This window comes from Lycorma delicatula, chromosome 10 (genome assembly GCF_047948215.1).
Source record: "Lycorma delicatula isolate Av1 chromosome 10, ASM4794821v1, whole genome shotgun sequence".
Classification (NCBI taxonomy): Eukaryota; Metazoa; Arthropoda; class Insecta; order Hemiptera; family Fulgoridae; genus Lycorma; species Lycorma delicatula.
The window spans coordinates 58,937,828-58,952,984 of NC_134464.1; the positions used below are offsets into that span (position 1 = coordinate 58,937,828).

At 28.6% G+C, this 15,157-nt stretch overlaps 1 protein-coding gene and 1 long non-coding RNA gene across 2 annotated transcripts in view; one reads left to right on the forward strand and one right to left on the reverse strand.

Moving 5' to 3' along the window:
- The first annotated feature begins 591 nt into the window (after positions 1-591).
- Positions 592-9,874, forward strand: LOC142331780 (uncharacterized). Its single transcript, XR_012758088.1, has 3 exons — positions 592-721; positions 3,600-3,831; positions 9,478-9,874. It is a non-coding gene; the product is annotated as an uncharacterized LOC142331780 (long non-coding RNA).
- Positions 9,875-10,941: 1,067 nt separating this feature from the next.
- Positions 10,942-15,157, reverse strand: part of LOC142330875 (uncharacterized) — a 57,945-nt gene continuing 53,729 nt past the window's right edge. The window contains exons 5-7 of the mRNA XM_075376339.1: positions 14,594-14,692; positions 12,570-12,742; positions 10,942-11,242 (exon numbers count right to left, since the gene is read on the reverse strand). Of these exons, the coding sequence (XP_075232454.1) occupies positions 10,942-11,242; positions 12,570-12,742; positions 14,594-14,692 (573 nt within the window). The remainder of the gene's footprint in view (positions 11,243-12,569; positions 12,743-14,593; positions 14,693-15,157) is intronic.

Below are 15,157 nucleotides of genomic sequence, written 5' to 3' on the forward strand. Positions count from 1 at the left end.
ATTCTCTAAGGCTGGATGTAATCCGTTATGAAATTTTACGGGACGTAATTTCCGAGTAATTAAAAAGAATAAAAAGATACATTTTTGAAACGTAACAAAATTATTGAAATGAAAAATGGATTTATTTTGAAAAGAAAGACTACATCCAAATTTTTGACTGCGTATAATCTGTGCTTAAGGAAAAATTATTTTATCAAATTGCCCTTTTTCAGAAACTGAATATTACCATACTAATTTGATGTTTTAATTATCATTTGTGTATGCAATATTTACTGAATAAAGTTTATTACAGTTATGCAGAACCATTATTTTTTTTATAGGGAAGCACAACAATATTAAGTTATTATTTACTTTGTACGATATTAATTCTGTTACGACTAAGTTTATAGACTTATTTATCAGCAAATATAAAAAAAATGTCATTGGTAATTAGACAGTCATTTATTTTCCTTTAGTAGAAGTGGGGATATTTTATGCCTGTGGAATCCGTTAGTAGATTTTGAATTTGGTAGATTTACGAGTTCTTTTGTAGTTACTTAAATAAGTAAATAAGTTTGTAGTTACTTAAATAAGTTTCAAGGAAAATTCCTTGAAACATGTACAGATTGTTTGTTCCGTTTTTTCTTATATAATGTTGGAAAAATCATTAGTATAATTTCGTTTAGAATTATTAATATATATATTGTTTATTCTAATAGGTTATACTATGATGTCGCTAAGTGTAAGTTTTATTTTCTTTTTGTTTTTAATTTGTTAAATTAGTTGTCCTGTCATAGTGAAAATTTAAAAAAAATAAATCGTTATTGATATTTCTCTAATATTTGTGTGATAAATGTTGTTTGTATCTAAAGTTTTCAATTTTGATTGTAATTTGTTAGTAAACGATCGTGAACATTAATGTTACATGAGGAAAATTCAAAATAAACACATTTTTGTTAGTGAAATATGACTTAAAATTTTAGTAGAGTATAGTGTGTGTTTCACTTATGCAAATAATATTTAGCAAGAAAAGAATCGATGGGATATTGTGTATCAAAGCCCTTCTAGGATTTTAACGACCTATTGAAAATACTGAAAAAAGTTCATATAAACATATATTCTAAAATCCTTCGTTTGCGAGTTACGGCTAGTGATAAATTTCACTTGGATTTGCTACCCCAGTGAAATAAGGTTCTACTGAAATTATTAGGATGTTAATTAAGGGGCAAAATTAGTGATTTCTTATGGTTTTTAATCACACACACACAGAGAGAAAGAGAGAGAGAGAGAGAGAGACATTTAGTAATCTTGTAATTCTAACTTACCCATCCATTTATATTTTGTGCTGCTTCTGCTAAAAACAATTTGTCACTTACTGAATTAAAAAAAAAAGGCTTCCTTTATCAAACCAAACCATAGAACTGTCTTCATGTAATGTAGCATTCAAGAAAGGGTGTTATTATTCTTCCATGACCATTTTAAATGCCATATTTGTTTGAATTTTAGGTGCCCCTGATTATAAGCCACGCCATGAATTTGAAAAAAGTTTATCTAATTCGTAAAAGTTTGTGAAAAAGTTTATAAGTAAGAATAAGATTTATTTACAAAGAATCTTTCCCCCCAAAAAAAATATTGTATAAAATAAATAGATAACTTGATAAGATAATTACTGGTAAAAAATGAAATAAAATTTTAAATAATAAATTACAGTACATGAAATAAGTAGATAATTTATAATTTAAATTGAATGAATCTTAATTAAAATTACATAAACACTCACTTTCATATTACTACTGTTTGGAAGTGGTGTCAATCTCATCATTATCCTACATTAGGTTGTCTTGTGTTCCATCCATGCTATTTGTGTTGGTGCATTTTTTAAGGAGTTAAATATTATTTAATTTGGAATTTTATTGTACACTATAGAAACCCGCTCCACTATTGTTGAAGAATTTGCCTATTTTATTTTATTGGAAGAAGTTAGATGATGGTTTGCTGAATGTACCCTGCTTTCATATTCTTTTCTACATAGTCTTTGAAAGACTTCATAATACATGTGTGTGGCTGGAGTTGGCTGATCATACTTTCTGGGATCTTTCTTTAATTTACTTTTGATTGAATCTTGCATACTGAAACTTTTAATTGTATCCATTACAAGCATGTTCCTGGTCATCTGTTCTTATCCCGTCATAATTTCAGAATTTAATTTATTCAGTTGTAGTTTCACTTGCATAATTTCAGAACTCTTCCAACTATTTTTGTGGGCATGCTCTATCATCATTGGAAAATTTCTCAGCAGTAATTTCTGGCTGTCTGCCATAATATGTAGCATTACAGTGACTTGTTGTTTTTTATATCCTGTACAATTTTATCCTCATTTTCACCTGAAGTTATTGTACAATTATGTGGGATAACAAAATAAAGAAAGCTTTAATCCACATTTCCAATATTCTTAAATTCATTTGCATGTTTAGCACAAAGTCCCATATATGACAACTGGACAAACTTATCTTCAAAATCTGCAGGAAGTTTCTGCAGATTGACATTCTCTGTCTAAGATAAAATCTCTCCCATTTCTGCACCAGTCTCATGATGCATTAAAATTTTAAATTTATCAATGGCTCCTTTTGCCTTCCAATTTTAACATTTATATTGTTACTAGCAGTTCTTTAGATCAAGCATCTTTTATAAATTGAACAACATAATCGTCTACTTCGGGAGATCTTACTGTTTTTGATCTTGTGAAACCTTAGTTTCAGATTTGCAAGTAAAAATCAAATGATGTTTATGTCATCGATCAAATTTTTTTTCAATGTCAAACTTCCTGGTAGCTGATCTATTATTGTTTTCTTTTTCATTTAAAACCACTTTCCTTTTTAAACTGGCTTCACAGTGAACTCTTCTTGATGCCATTACTAATATACTAATGATAAATTTGACAGAATATGGACAATAAAAAAATGCATTATGTAAAAAATATGTTAAAACTACCAATTTTCAATGAAAAAATGTATTAACTGTGGAAAGATGTGACTTTCAATTATTTCTTTTAAAATGTTAATGTCAAATTTTACAATTTAACATTACAGTATTTTATTGCCAACATACAGAAAATACACAGCAAACACGTTAAAAACAGTCTTAGCTAATAAGGGAATATAATATTTTTAAATAAAATAAAGAATGAATTATAAATAATTTCCTAAGTTTCTTTAAAACTGCATTGTAAACAGAGTAAAATAAATATGTTCATTTGCAGCAGTGAAGAAGTAGTACCAGGAAACAAGTCTGATCTCCAATCTCTGATACTTGCCGATCTCTGTGGTATAGTGGTAGTGTGTCTTGGCTTTTCATTTGGGATCCTGGATTCATACCCCAGTCAGGCGCGAAATTTTTAATAGGCTACAAAATTCCATATTCCCAAGTACAAGCTCCAAAAAAATAAAAAAAATTACACTATGTATAAGAGTGATTCAGCACTTTGTGAGCCGAATGAATTTTTTACAGCAGTTAAAACAAAGAAAAACTTTCAAATATCTTTTCTATAAAATAAGCCTATGACTCTTAGAAAATATTTTTGTTAAAAAGTTATTAACTCGCCTTGAAATAATTTTTTGCAGGACCTGTTACATCTTTACGTGAACCTCAAAATCCAAAAGAACTTATTAAAAGAGGTGAATGTCTTTTATTGGCACCAGGTTTAACTACATCTTTATGTCAGGATACCGGATCATTGGATATAAATGTCGTATTTCATTAGAGATATAATTGTTTTATAATTATTTTCTGGGTGAATTTTCAAAGGAAAATGTTATTCCTTGATGAAGAAGCTTCAGATATGATTTGATGGTTGTAAGTAAAAATTAGTGTTACTTATTTAACTAAAAGAATGCAAGTGTTGTTATAATTTATATTATTTTAGATTCTTTATTTACTGGATGGGTCATTATTTTAGAAAAAACTATATTAATGTACAACATTAAGTAGCTTCTATGAAATAGAACATTTTTAATTTATAAAAATATTTCATTAGTGGAAGTATATATTTTACATCAAAAATGTAGTTCCAACAAGATTTTTAGCATATGAATTTATATTAGTGTTGTCACACATTTTTTTTAAACATTTATTTTATTTTTATTATTTATGCAAGTTACTAGTTGCATGATAACTATAAGCTTCATGTAATTTGAAGTTAACATTATGTTAACAACATATATAAGTTCACTTTGATAAGGGAAGTATCTAGTAGTCTGTGATAATTTTATTTTGCATTTCAAAATCTCTACCTTTCATCTGGTGAATTCAACTCCTAGCCAGGCACGACATTTTTCCTACAAACAAAACTGTTATATTGGAGTTAAAAGACGATTTTTTTTATATTAAAGAAAAAAGAGAGCAATAGCATTAATTAAAACTTTCACTGTCACGATTTCCTAGACATTTATGCCTAGGATGAATCAATGTGCCTACAAAGTGCCACAATCGTAAATAAAATGTTATCCCAATTTAATGTACATTAATTGTTCAAAAGGCCCTCCTTCATCATTTATTCAATAAAATTTCCACTCTATTTCAATTACTTGGATAACTCTTCTTAATTTATCATATAATTTCAATTGTTTTGAAAATTGTCATTAATTTTTCTTTTCTAGTTATTTTTTGTTCATATACTAATCATTATTTGATATGATCCCACAGATCAGATCTAGTCCACAGGCACTAAACTAGTCTAGTTTAGTCTTCTTCTTTCTTTCCTGTTTAGCCTCCGGTAACTACCGTTCAGATAATACTTCAGAGGATGAATGAGGATGATATGTATGAGTGTAAATGAAGTGTAGTCTTGTACATTCTCAGTTCGACCATTCCTGAGATGTGTGATTAATTGAAACCCAACCACCAAAGAACACCGTTATCCATGATCTAGTATTCAAATCCGTGTAAAAATAGCTGGCTTTACTAGGATTTGAACGCTGGAACTCTCGACTTCCAAATCAGCTGATTTGGGAAGATGCGTTCACCACTAGACCAACCCGGTGGTTCAGTCTAGTTTAGTCTAGTCAGGTACTAGTCCACAGTCCAATTAATTAGTCTGATTTTGTTTCCAGATATTTATCCAATATTGAAATGATTCTTGTGTAAAATAAGTTTAAAATTTATATTAACCATGCATATATATTTATAAATATGCAATCTTTGCTAAGAAGAATGGTCACTTATTCTTGAAAAAATAACAGTATCCATCTTTACCAAACCCAATAATGGAACCTTTTCTGTATTCTTTAACACAATATCAGCTTATGAGAAAGGACCTTATTATGCTTCTGCTGCCATTTTTAACCATTTGAAAAAACTCTCTCCAATTCATTTAAAATGCAATTAAAAAATTTTCTTTTGCAGAAACAACTATTCTGTTGATCAGTTTTTTAATAATATAATTAACACAGTTTATTTGGATCCCATTCAACATGTTCATAAATATGTGCTCAAAATAATTTTCAATTGTTTTCTGAATCCTAAATTATTCTGTAGTAAGTCTTTATACCATTTGCATTATCTAACATTTAGTTTACCTTAACATTATTTTGTGAGTTTGTTTTTAAGTAATTAATATGAACTTAAACATATCTATTTTACATCTTGTAATTTGTTTTTTTATATTTATAATCTATCTTTATTGTCATAATCTATATAATGTATTTTTATGAACCAATCCGAATAAAGATTTGTTTATTTATCTGCACGTGTTTTGATGGAAATGTTATCAATAGCATCTAGTAACACTGTAAAGGGCATTCATTGTGCTAATTAAATTTAAATTAACTTTCATATCAAGTTTTGAATAATGCTTTATTATAGACTAGATTGATAAAAAGCTGTACTTTGTCGTTTCACTTGACTGAAGGAAATTTTTATGTTCTTTTTCTCAATTTGTTTTCATTGCATTTTATCATACTGACTGAATAACTACTAAAAATAAATAAATCAACTGTTGAACATTTCTTACTAGTACATTTCATTTATTAAGAAGAAAAATTAGTAGTATAGCCATTGATGATGTCATTCCATTCTTTTTTAATTAAAAATCAAACATTTTTATTCACGTTTTTGCTCCTTGGTAAGTTACTAAACTGGTGATTGAAGAATTTCTGTATGAATAAATGAGAATCTCTCAATAATTAAGTCATCACTAATCTCCCATTTCCTATATAGGGTGTTTCATTTTAATCTCTCTAGGAGATTTTCTCATAAACTACACAGTACAAAAAAGAATGACCTAAACAAAACTTACTCAGATTAGAGGGGGGTCACCTTATGGTGACCTTGAGTTTGACCTATTTTAAGATTATCACAATTTTTTCAAATGGAATGACCTATTTTTGACCCCATTAATGAGAAGAGCAGAAAATTTTACATTTGAATATGTGGTCACACATATGATCTTGGAACTTTTTTGAAGGTCATAATGCTAACCATCAGTGGTTAGCCTTATAAAACCATCATCAGTGGTTTTTATAACACTTTTATAATGTTTTAAAAGTGCTGATTCTTTTCTCAGATATTTACAGTCACTGGTTTCTAAGTTGTGAGAAGAGTATTGTTACCTGATACCATCTTGAATCAGCAACTTGTGTTAATTGGATACCATACGCAATTACTCCTAAATCATGAACTTCAAGAAACTGGAAAAAATGAAACATAATCACAAAACGTCGTGACCAATTCAAGTATGTTGATGTGACATATTTTGCTCTTTCATTGGTGCTATCAAAAAAGGTAATTCCACTTGAAAAACTTCAATGATCGTGGAATGACCTTCCAAGGGAACCTCAAGGTCATCATCAGATATCCTCTTCCTGTCCACATAACATTTTTAAAGTCATTTTTATGCTCTTTTCAATAGTTTATGAGGTAAATGGCCTGGAATATTTATTTATTTATTGTATGACCTTCAAAAACATGTAACTCTTATAACATTATCACCTGCATAACACTCTCTCTAACGGTTAGCCATATGATATTAAAAAAAAAAACATCCAAGTTTATACATGTGACCATATATTCCAATGTAAAGTTTTGTGCCCTTTTCAGTGATAGGGTCAAAAATAGGTCATTCCATTTGAAAAAATTATGCTAAACTTGAAATAACAAGATCACCATGTGATTGTTCCCTCCAGTCTGAGTAACTTTTATATAGGTCATTGTTTTTGTAATGTGCATAGTTTGCTAGAAAATTGCTGAGGTGATTAAAACGAAACACTATAGCCACAAAGATAAAATTTTGTATAGTTATTCCAAGAAATTATCAAGGCAAGTTAAGCAAAAAATACATTTTGACAATTGTTAAGGGTTAAATGTAATAATAAAACTATGGATTGACAATGGATGCTGCTAAAACCTAGTAGTTGTGTTCCCTTCGAGAACTACTGTAAAAGGATTTGTTTTCATTCCCTCATCATATGGATGTTTTACTTCGGTAGTAAGAGCTACTAAGGATTTTTTTCTCATCTATAAGGTACAAAATGAAGGAATACTTACTATAAGAAGGTGTAGAAATAATTTTTTCAAAGCAAGTTTACTACACTGAAATCAGATTAAATCCTGGAGTTTGTTTGGTTCCTTTAAAAAGTTTCCACTTAATAGGTTATTAATTAAGCCATGCTGAAGAAAATCAGGTGCTTACAGGATTAAATAATTATATTAATTTTAATTTTGGAGGACTCTCAATATATTAAAGAATTAAGGTCTTAAGAAGTATAAAGTAAGTTCAGTATTTAAATAAGCAACTAGGTTGGTGTAAAATGTGGAACATTTTTAGTTTGCTTGTATCCTGAAGCAAATTTTAGGATCTTCCTCTTCTCATACAGCAAAGAAAAGATGCTTTTTAATATGAAATTTCTAAGCAAATGAAAGTTTTATTGTATTCATGGATGAATTCTACAATGAGGTTTTCAAATCAAGAAAGCAGCATAGAAGTAAAAATGTACAATTCATGTAAGCAGTGGCGGCTCATGTATAGGCACTGTGGAACTGCGGAACCCCCTATTTCCACTTGATATCGATAACATTTAATATAATGTCCTTTTATTTCTTTAATTCTTCCTTTATACTTGTACAATATATAATCTTTAATCTTAATGTCAGTGTAGCCATATCCCAGTTTATGAAATAGATACAAAAATCTTTGTATTGAACTCTGTGCTTCACAGTTCCAGTGGTGTGGTGTTTGGCTGTTGTGCGCATGCACACAGAAAGCTGCATGCGAGGAAGAGAGAGCACTGTTACTCCCCCCTCTTCAACAACTAAGCTTTTTTAACTTAAAAATAAAATTCAAAATAAATAAATAAAATACAATGCCGACCCTGATGTGCTGGTGGAAGGTAGTTCTTTTTTACTCCACTTGGAATGTTCCTTGTTCGTTCCCTTTTCAAGTTTAGTCAGTGGAAGGAATATGAAAGTGGTTTAGTAGTTTTTTCAGTAGATATCAGAAGATGGCGGAAAGCAAGGGCTCTTTGGTCTGCTAAGGTCCAAATCTGTCCAAAAACATGCTGGAAGGGTGAAAGAGAAGATAATTAGTAAAAACTAATTATGAATTTGTTTCTGTGTACATAGAAAAATATATTAAGCACCATTGGATTATACTGTTGTTAAGCAGACATTTTATTAAGTTATTATCTAATAATACTAAAAAATATCTGTATTGTTGACATTTTATTATTTATTCAGTTAAACCGAATACTGTGTACCGTATTCTTGAATGTGATAGTGTAGAATTAGATTATTATCCTACTTCCAACTATTCTATTTGATTCATTTTTTTCTGGTTCTTTTATTTTTACAAAAAAATTTAACCATGGCCTTGAAAAGGCCCAAAAAAAGATTTTCTGGAACAGCACTCCCACTAATTTTAGCTATGAGCCGCCACTGAACATAAGCATCAAGTTTATCTTGATAATAATGATTGAGATTGCATTAGGAACTTATTGATTCGATGTGATTATAGTAAAATTAAGATAACAATTTGAAATTGCCTGAAGGTGTCTTAAATTCAACAGTTGGAAAGAACAAATGTGTGGTAGGAGGAAGCCGTATAGGAAAATGGAAGAGGGAGTAGAGGATGGCAAATGAACACTTGGACCAGTTGTTAGTGCAATATCATTCAATGCAGAATCCAAAATAAGTATGAAGAAACACCATAAATGTGGATTCCTTATTCCTCCGATTGTTTCTAACTGTTTTGCTAACACTCCGATTTGTTTGCTAAAAATCAATATCCAGTTTGATTTTTAGCAAAACAAGACAAGAGAGCTTAAAAATTCAGTTTTAGTTTGATTGAAGAATGAGTAACTTGTTACTATTGTTATCAGCAAACATTTATCTATTTTTGTTTTTTTTTAACTTGGTTTTCATTTAGAGCAACTACTTAAATAATGATTATTATTTATCAAATATGTATTTTTGAACTTTTCTTCAAAAGTTAATTGTTTTGTTTTACAGATCATCTATACAAGATAAATACATTCTAATTTACTGATCATGGACATTCAAATATTACGAATCCACTACTGATCTTAACTTATTTTAGAATTTTTCTTACAGTAGATCTTAATGGAGATATTATGTATGATTTCATTTTAAGAGTATACTATTTTTTAATCAAAATATAATAATTTATAAAACAGCTATGACTAATACTGTGAATTGATTACTGTAACTGATCATTGCAGACAAAAGAGTGATATTTAGATTTAATAATTAAAGATGTTTATTAAATAATTTTTCATTTCTTAATAAGTTAAATATTCTACAGTAAATCCTTTCCACAGGGAACACTTCAAAGTGGTAAATCGTGAAAGCCGGTAATATTTCTAAGTTCTGATCATTTCAAAATGTAATAAGGTATTCAAAATATATTATATTCAAAATGTAATAAAACAGAAACTTTTCTAATGCATTTGTGAAGTGTCTTTTTTTTAAGAATATTTAATTGTGTATAGCAAAAATGAAAAAAAAAATTTATTATAGACTATATATTATTTTAATAGATTTTTTATTGTATGAAATGAATATTATGTCAGTGGGAGGTTTTTTTCTAACCTTGCTGGGTTTGAAAAGTGGATGTTTTTTTCTATTACTGTAATGCAGAAATTCTTGAATCTTGGCTATATGTTGGGTAAGCATACTGTTGCTTCCCAGAAAAGAGATGCGTAGAGAATGTACATTAGACATTTTTGCCTTCTTCTGGTTTCTACATGAAGTTGTTGAAATCTTATCTAACAGATGGATTGTCAACAGTTTTAAAAGAACTCTTGTGGCCAATTTGCATCCCATAACATACTATTTTTATTAAAAATTTATTTTCACTCGTCACATAACAAAAGCATCAATTTTAATAAAAAAAAAAAAAATTGCATGGGAACTCTATTATAAACCATGATTGAGAATTGTATTCTCTCTTTAATAACATATATTTATAGAGGCCATTTCCCATTCTAACAATTTTGAAATCTCTCCAATGCACAACAAGCCATCATGTTTTGTTATACATTGTTTGTTTTTGGGAATATTATTTACACCTATGAGTAGATGATGGCAATACATATTTCTATTTCAATGAATCAGAGTACTCCGAAAAAAAATAAAACAAATTTAAACAACTCGTCAAATTCATTTTTTTTTTCTACTGTATATGGTGGTATTTTACTCAAAACCCAACTTCAGTAGCAGACTGGTAACTCTATTTTTCATTTTGAAGATTCTGGTTTTATATCTCAGTAAGGTTTTAATTTTTTAACAATATTTATCTCTTAAAAACACAAAAAAGTGTTATTTGACTCTCTGTAAACTACAACTACGGCTACAAGCAGTAATTTTGCAGTTTATTACTTGGTAGTGAAGTGGGAAAAATAAATTTAAACATAGTTAAATGCTATTTAATTTATTAAAACATTTTAAATAACATTAATAATAATAGTTATAATCACTGTATAATCTAGAAATAGGATTATTTTCGTTTTTAAAATCAGATTCTTGAATAGGGCTGATATTTTTTTCATGTATAGGTGGAGTATGTTTTTCATGTACATAATTTTGTCCTAAGAGCGGTAGGTGTTGTTCTGCCGATTGTAAAAATGATGATTCTGTTTTTTCATCTAATTCTGAGTTGATATCATTGGCTGAATTTAGTTTATTTATAATCTCTTTGTATAAAGTTGGATGTGGATATACTTCATTTTGACGTTTTGTATTTTCGATTTGTGCCCTGTAACAATAGATAAAAAAGTTTATTAGTATTATTATATATATTTAAATATATTTATTTTTAAATAACACTCATGTCTTTGAGTATTAAGGGCGCTACTGCACATAAAATCCACCCAAAAATCACATATAAGGTTTCTAATCTACCTTATAGTTTGAAATGCATTCTTTAATATGATGGTTGTTTCACGTGAATCAGATGACATCAAAATATTTTTATTAACTTTTTTTTCAATTGCTTGACGGGAATGTTTTTCTTCCATGTGGTCTGCTACTTTTTCACTATTATTGTTGTCATTCCAATATATGTAATATATTTTTTGTAATCTGTGCTATTTTTATTATTTATTTTGTAATGTTATTGCTGTAGAGTGCTATAAAAACCAATCTTTTAGGATTTGGCTAACTATAGTTTGTTAAAAGTGTAGTGGACAAAACTCAAAATCCCAATGACTCTTAATTTGGAGTGGATTGTTATTCCAAAAAGAACATTTGTGGGCATAAATAACTAAAATGTTGAGTGTATGAAGCTGTGAATAATCTTAATGTAGGTAATGTTGCTGAATGTGGAGTGATAAGTGAAAAGCAAGCTAAAGTTAGTCCCCAGGAAAAACATGTTGACTACAATGGAAAGATTGGATTCTGATAGGGTAAAACAAAGTGACAAATATTTTTAAATTCATGATAAAATAAAACAAAGATTTACATCAGCTAGGAAGAAGCTAGAAGATGAGCAAGGAGAAGACCCAAACAATCTTTCATATGCACCAGAGAATTATTAAAACAAGGTGAATAATAAATTCAGTCATTTTCCTTGTTTTCCAAAAATCAAGTTTTTTGTTACTTAAATCCGATTATCTCAGCTTCTATGGAGAGGTACATGTTTAGATTCTTTGACAGGTTTCTTGCTCTTAGATAAAATCCACCTGAATGCCCCCAATTTTCTGTGGACATTCTACCCCCTTCTCCTGAAGGTTGCCAGTGCCCACAAGGAAGTGTTATCACCCACTTTGAGAACGAATGGTCTAGACAGATAGTTGTAGGAACTTTTTTCTTATTTTGATGTGAGAAGTCTATTCTCAAATTTTCTCTACAAACATCAGGTATAACTGTATATAAATTCAAACAAACCTCTAGGTTTTAACCAAAATTGCTTTTACTTGTTTATTTGTTGATAATTATTTTTAGATATAAAAATTGTGTTCTTTGAGCAATATTTTTTTTTTTCTGGTTGAATTTAATATTTCTAAGTTAATTTATCAAGTACCTTTTAGTAACAAATTATAATTTTTATCACAATCATAATATTACTTAATTATTAAATTTACCTATATCCTAGCTGATCAGCCACATAGTGAACAATTCTCAAGTTACCATCAGGTTCTAAAAGACCATAACTTCCGACCACAGTTCCGTTACCATTTCGATGTTCATGTCTAAATTGAACATTGTTTGTGCTTGCATCTTCTACATCATACCCAAAAACATAACTACCAGGACCCTGTAAAAATCAAAGTGGAATTGCATTTAGATTCAAATTCAATTTATTTTACATTTAATTTTTTCAGATTTATTAATTATAATTAATTATCTTGTACAATTGGGTTAAAATTGAAACTAAATCTTTTAATCATAATTACTCAAAAAATAAGATATTTTCCAACATGCAGTCCAGTTTTTTAGTAATTTAGAGTTATTACATGAGTTGACAAGTACTAAGTTCAGTCTGATTATATCTACTTGTAAAATCAAAGCAATGGCTTTATTTTTAAAGAATTAGAATAACTAAGATTGTTCTGAGAGGTACACTTATTGGACATTTACTAATCTATGTGACAGAATTTTAGCATTTCTCTCTCATGCGAAGGTTCTGATAAATCCTGTAGTGTTTTACATGCTAAAAATTTCTCCTTTAGTACAATAGTATCATGGAGGTATCTAGCGATAAAAACCTGTAACAAAAAGTTAGAAAATGGGCTTAGTAATAAAAAAAGTTATTTATAAGAAATGTTTGATATTTTTCTGGAACGGCAATGAAAACAAAATTTGTTTTGGTATAGTCTCCTTTTAACTTTATACTTATTATAGTGATATTTGTGCTTTATAGCATATTTGATATAATCAGAAAAATATGAGGTTTTGTAACCTCCAAAATACGAGTATATTTCAGAAATTATTTAATTGTTTGATCAAAATCTTTTTCCAGGAAGCTATGTTTCCTTGTTAGATAAAGGAAGAGTGACAATTTTTTTTTTCTAATTTTTGAGAATGTAGAAGCCATTTGTGGTGTAATTAATATAATTTTGCTTGTTCTAAATGGCATCAGTCTTTCACACATTTATTCAATGATGTCTGATTTTATTGATCTGTGTGGTTATGTATTTAATTGTAAAGTCTTGTTGGGCTTCTTAAAACAAATATCTAATTACTGCACATTCTTTATTATTATTTCTGATATTTTTAATAAAAATTGTTTACTTCAAAAAGCTGGGATAAATAAACTAATGATGAATGTCAATGCGGTGGAGTGGTAGCATCTTAGCCTTTCTTCTGGAGGTGCCAGGTTCAAGTTCTAGTCAGTTATAGCATTTTTCATATGGTATAAAATTCCATTCTTCATATCCAATGCACAGCTTCAAGCTTTATGGCGATATCAAGAAAAAAAATTCTTGATTTAGTAATAATAAAAAATTATAATAATTAATAATTTTATTATTAATTTATAATAACTTTTTTATATTAGTTAACTAATGTAAGAAAATTATTACATTAGTAGTTATTCATTAGTGTTCATCAAATACTACTTGTACTAGTTAAAAGTTATAATGAAACATAAATAATCGCTGTAATCAAAGATTTTATGATAAAAGTCTGTAAGAATGACATTAATGTGAAATATCTTTATCGCGGCCATTAGTGAAAAGCGTATTATATTTAATATTTAGGCAGAAGATTTTAACATCGGCTCACAAATTTTAAAAGTAATTTTCTCATCGGATCTTAAACGGTAACCTGTAAAATGTAAACAGATATAATATTTTAATCCTTAGTAAAACAAATATATAGCGCAAGTTATTTCTTTATTTTCATTTTTTTCATCGACTACTGCAGTTGTTTTCTAAATATTGAACATTATAAAAACTCTACAAATCCAAAAGGAAACCAGATCCAGTAAATTTTAAGTACAGTGGTTTACAAGAATCGATTAATTAACTGTAACTATTCTAAATAAATCTTGTTTTCAGAATTGCAATTTCTAAAAGTTTCTTCTGCTTATGGTTGTAAGAAGTTGTATTTTATGTACACTTATAATTACTATAATAATATGGTTGTTTATTAAGAAATTACTAACCTGACTTCCGCTATCAAAATATTGAAGCCATTCTGATTCTATGTGCCTTGTAATTGGTATTGAGGTACATAATGTAATGCATAACCAGATAAATAAGTACTGAAAATATTGAAATATTATTATTATTAAAATATTATGAAATATAATAATTATTCTCTAATGAATTGCTTTAATAATTAAAAGTTCTTTTTCGGCATATTTATATTAACTGGTTTCTTAATTTTTGACTTTTACTGATAAACACAGAGAAAATCTTGCATTGTTTTTCTGCATTTCTTTTTTAAGAATTCACATCAGTTTTCAATGATTTCCACTCCCATCATTTAAAACTATTTATTTCCAAATTTTAGTGATGACAAATGAGGTGACAGCATTTGTTCTATTAAGTTGCGCTAAAGAGAGAATGTTATAAAGAGTGATACTTGCATTACACAGCACCGCTTATATACTGCAGAATACCAAAATTATTGCAATAAATAACATTTTATCATGTGGTACCTATATAGGGTATAATCTCAATCGTCTGGATCAGGTACGGTCTAGAGAAATTAAATTCTAAATAAT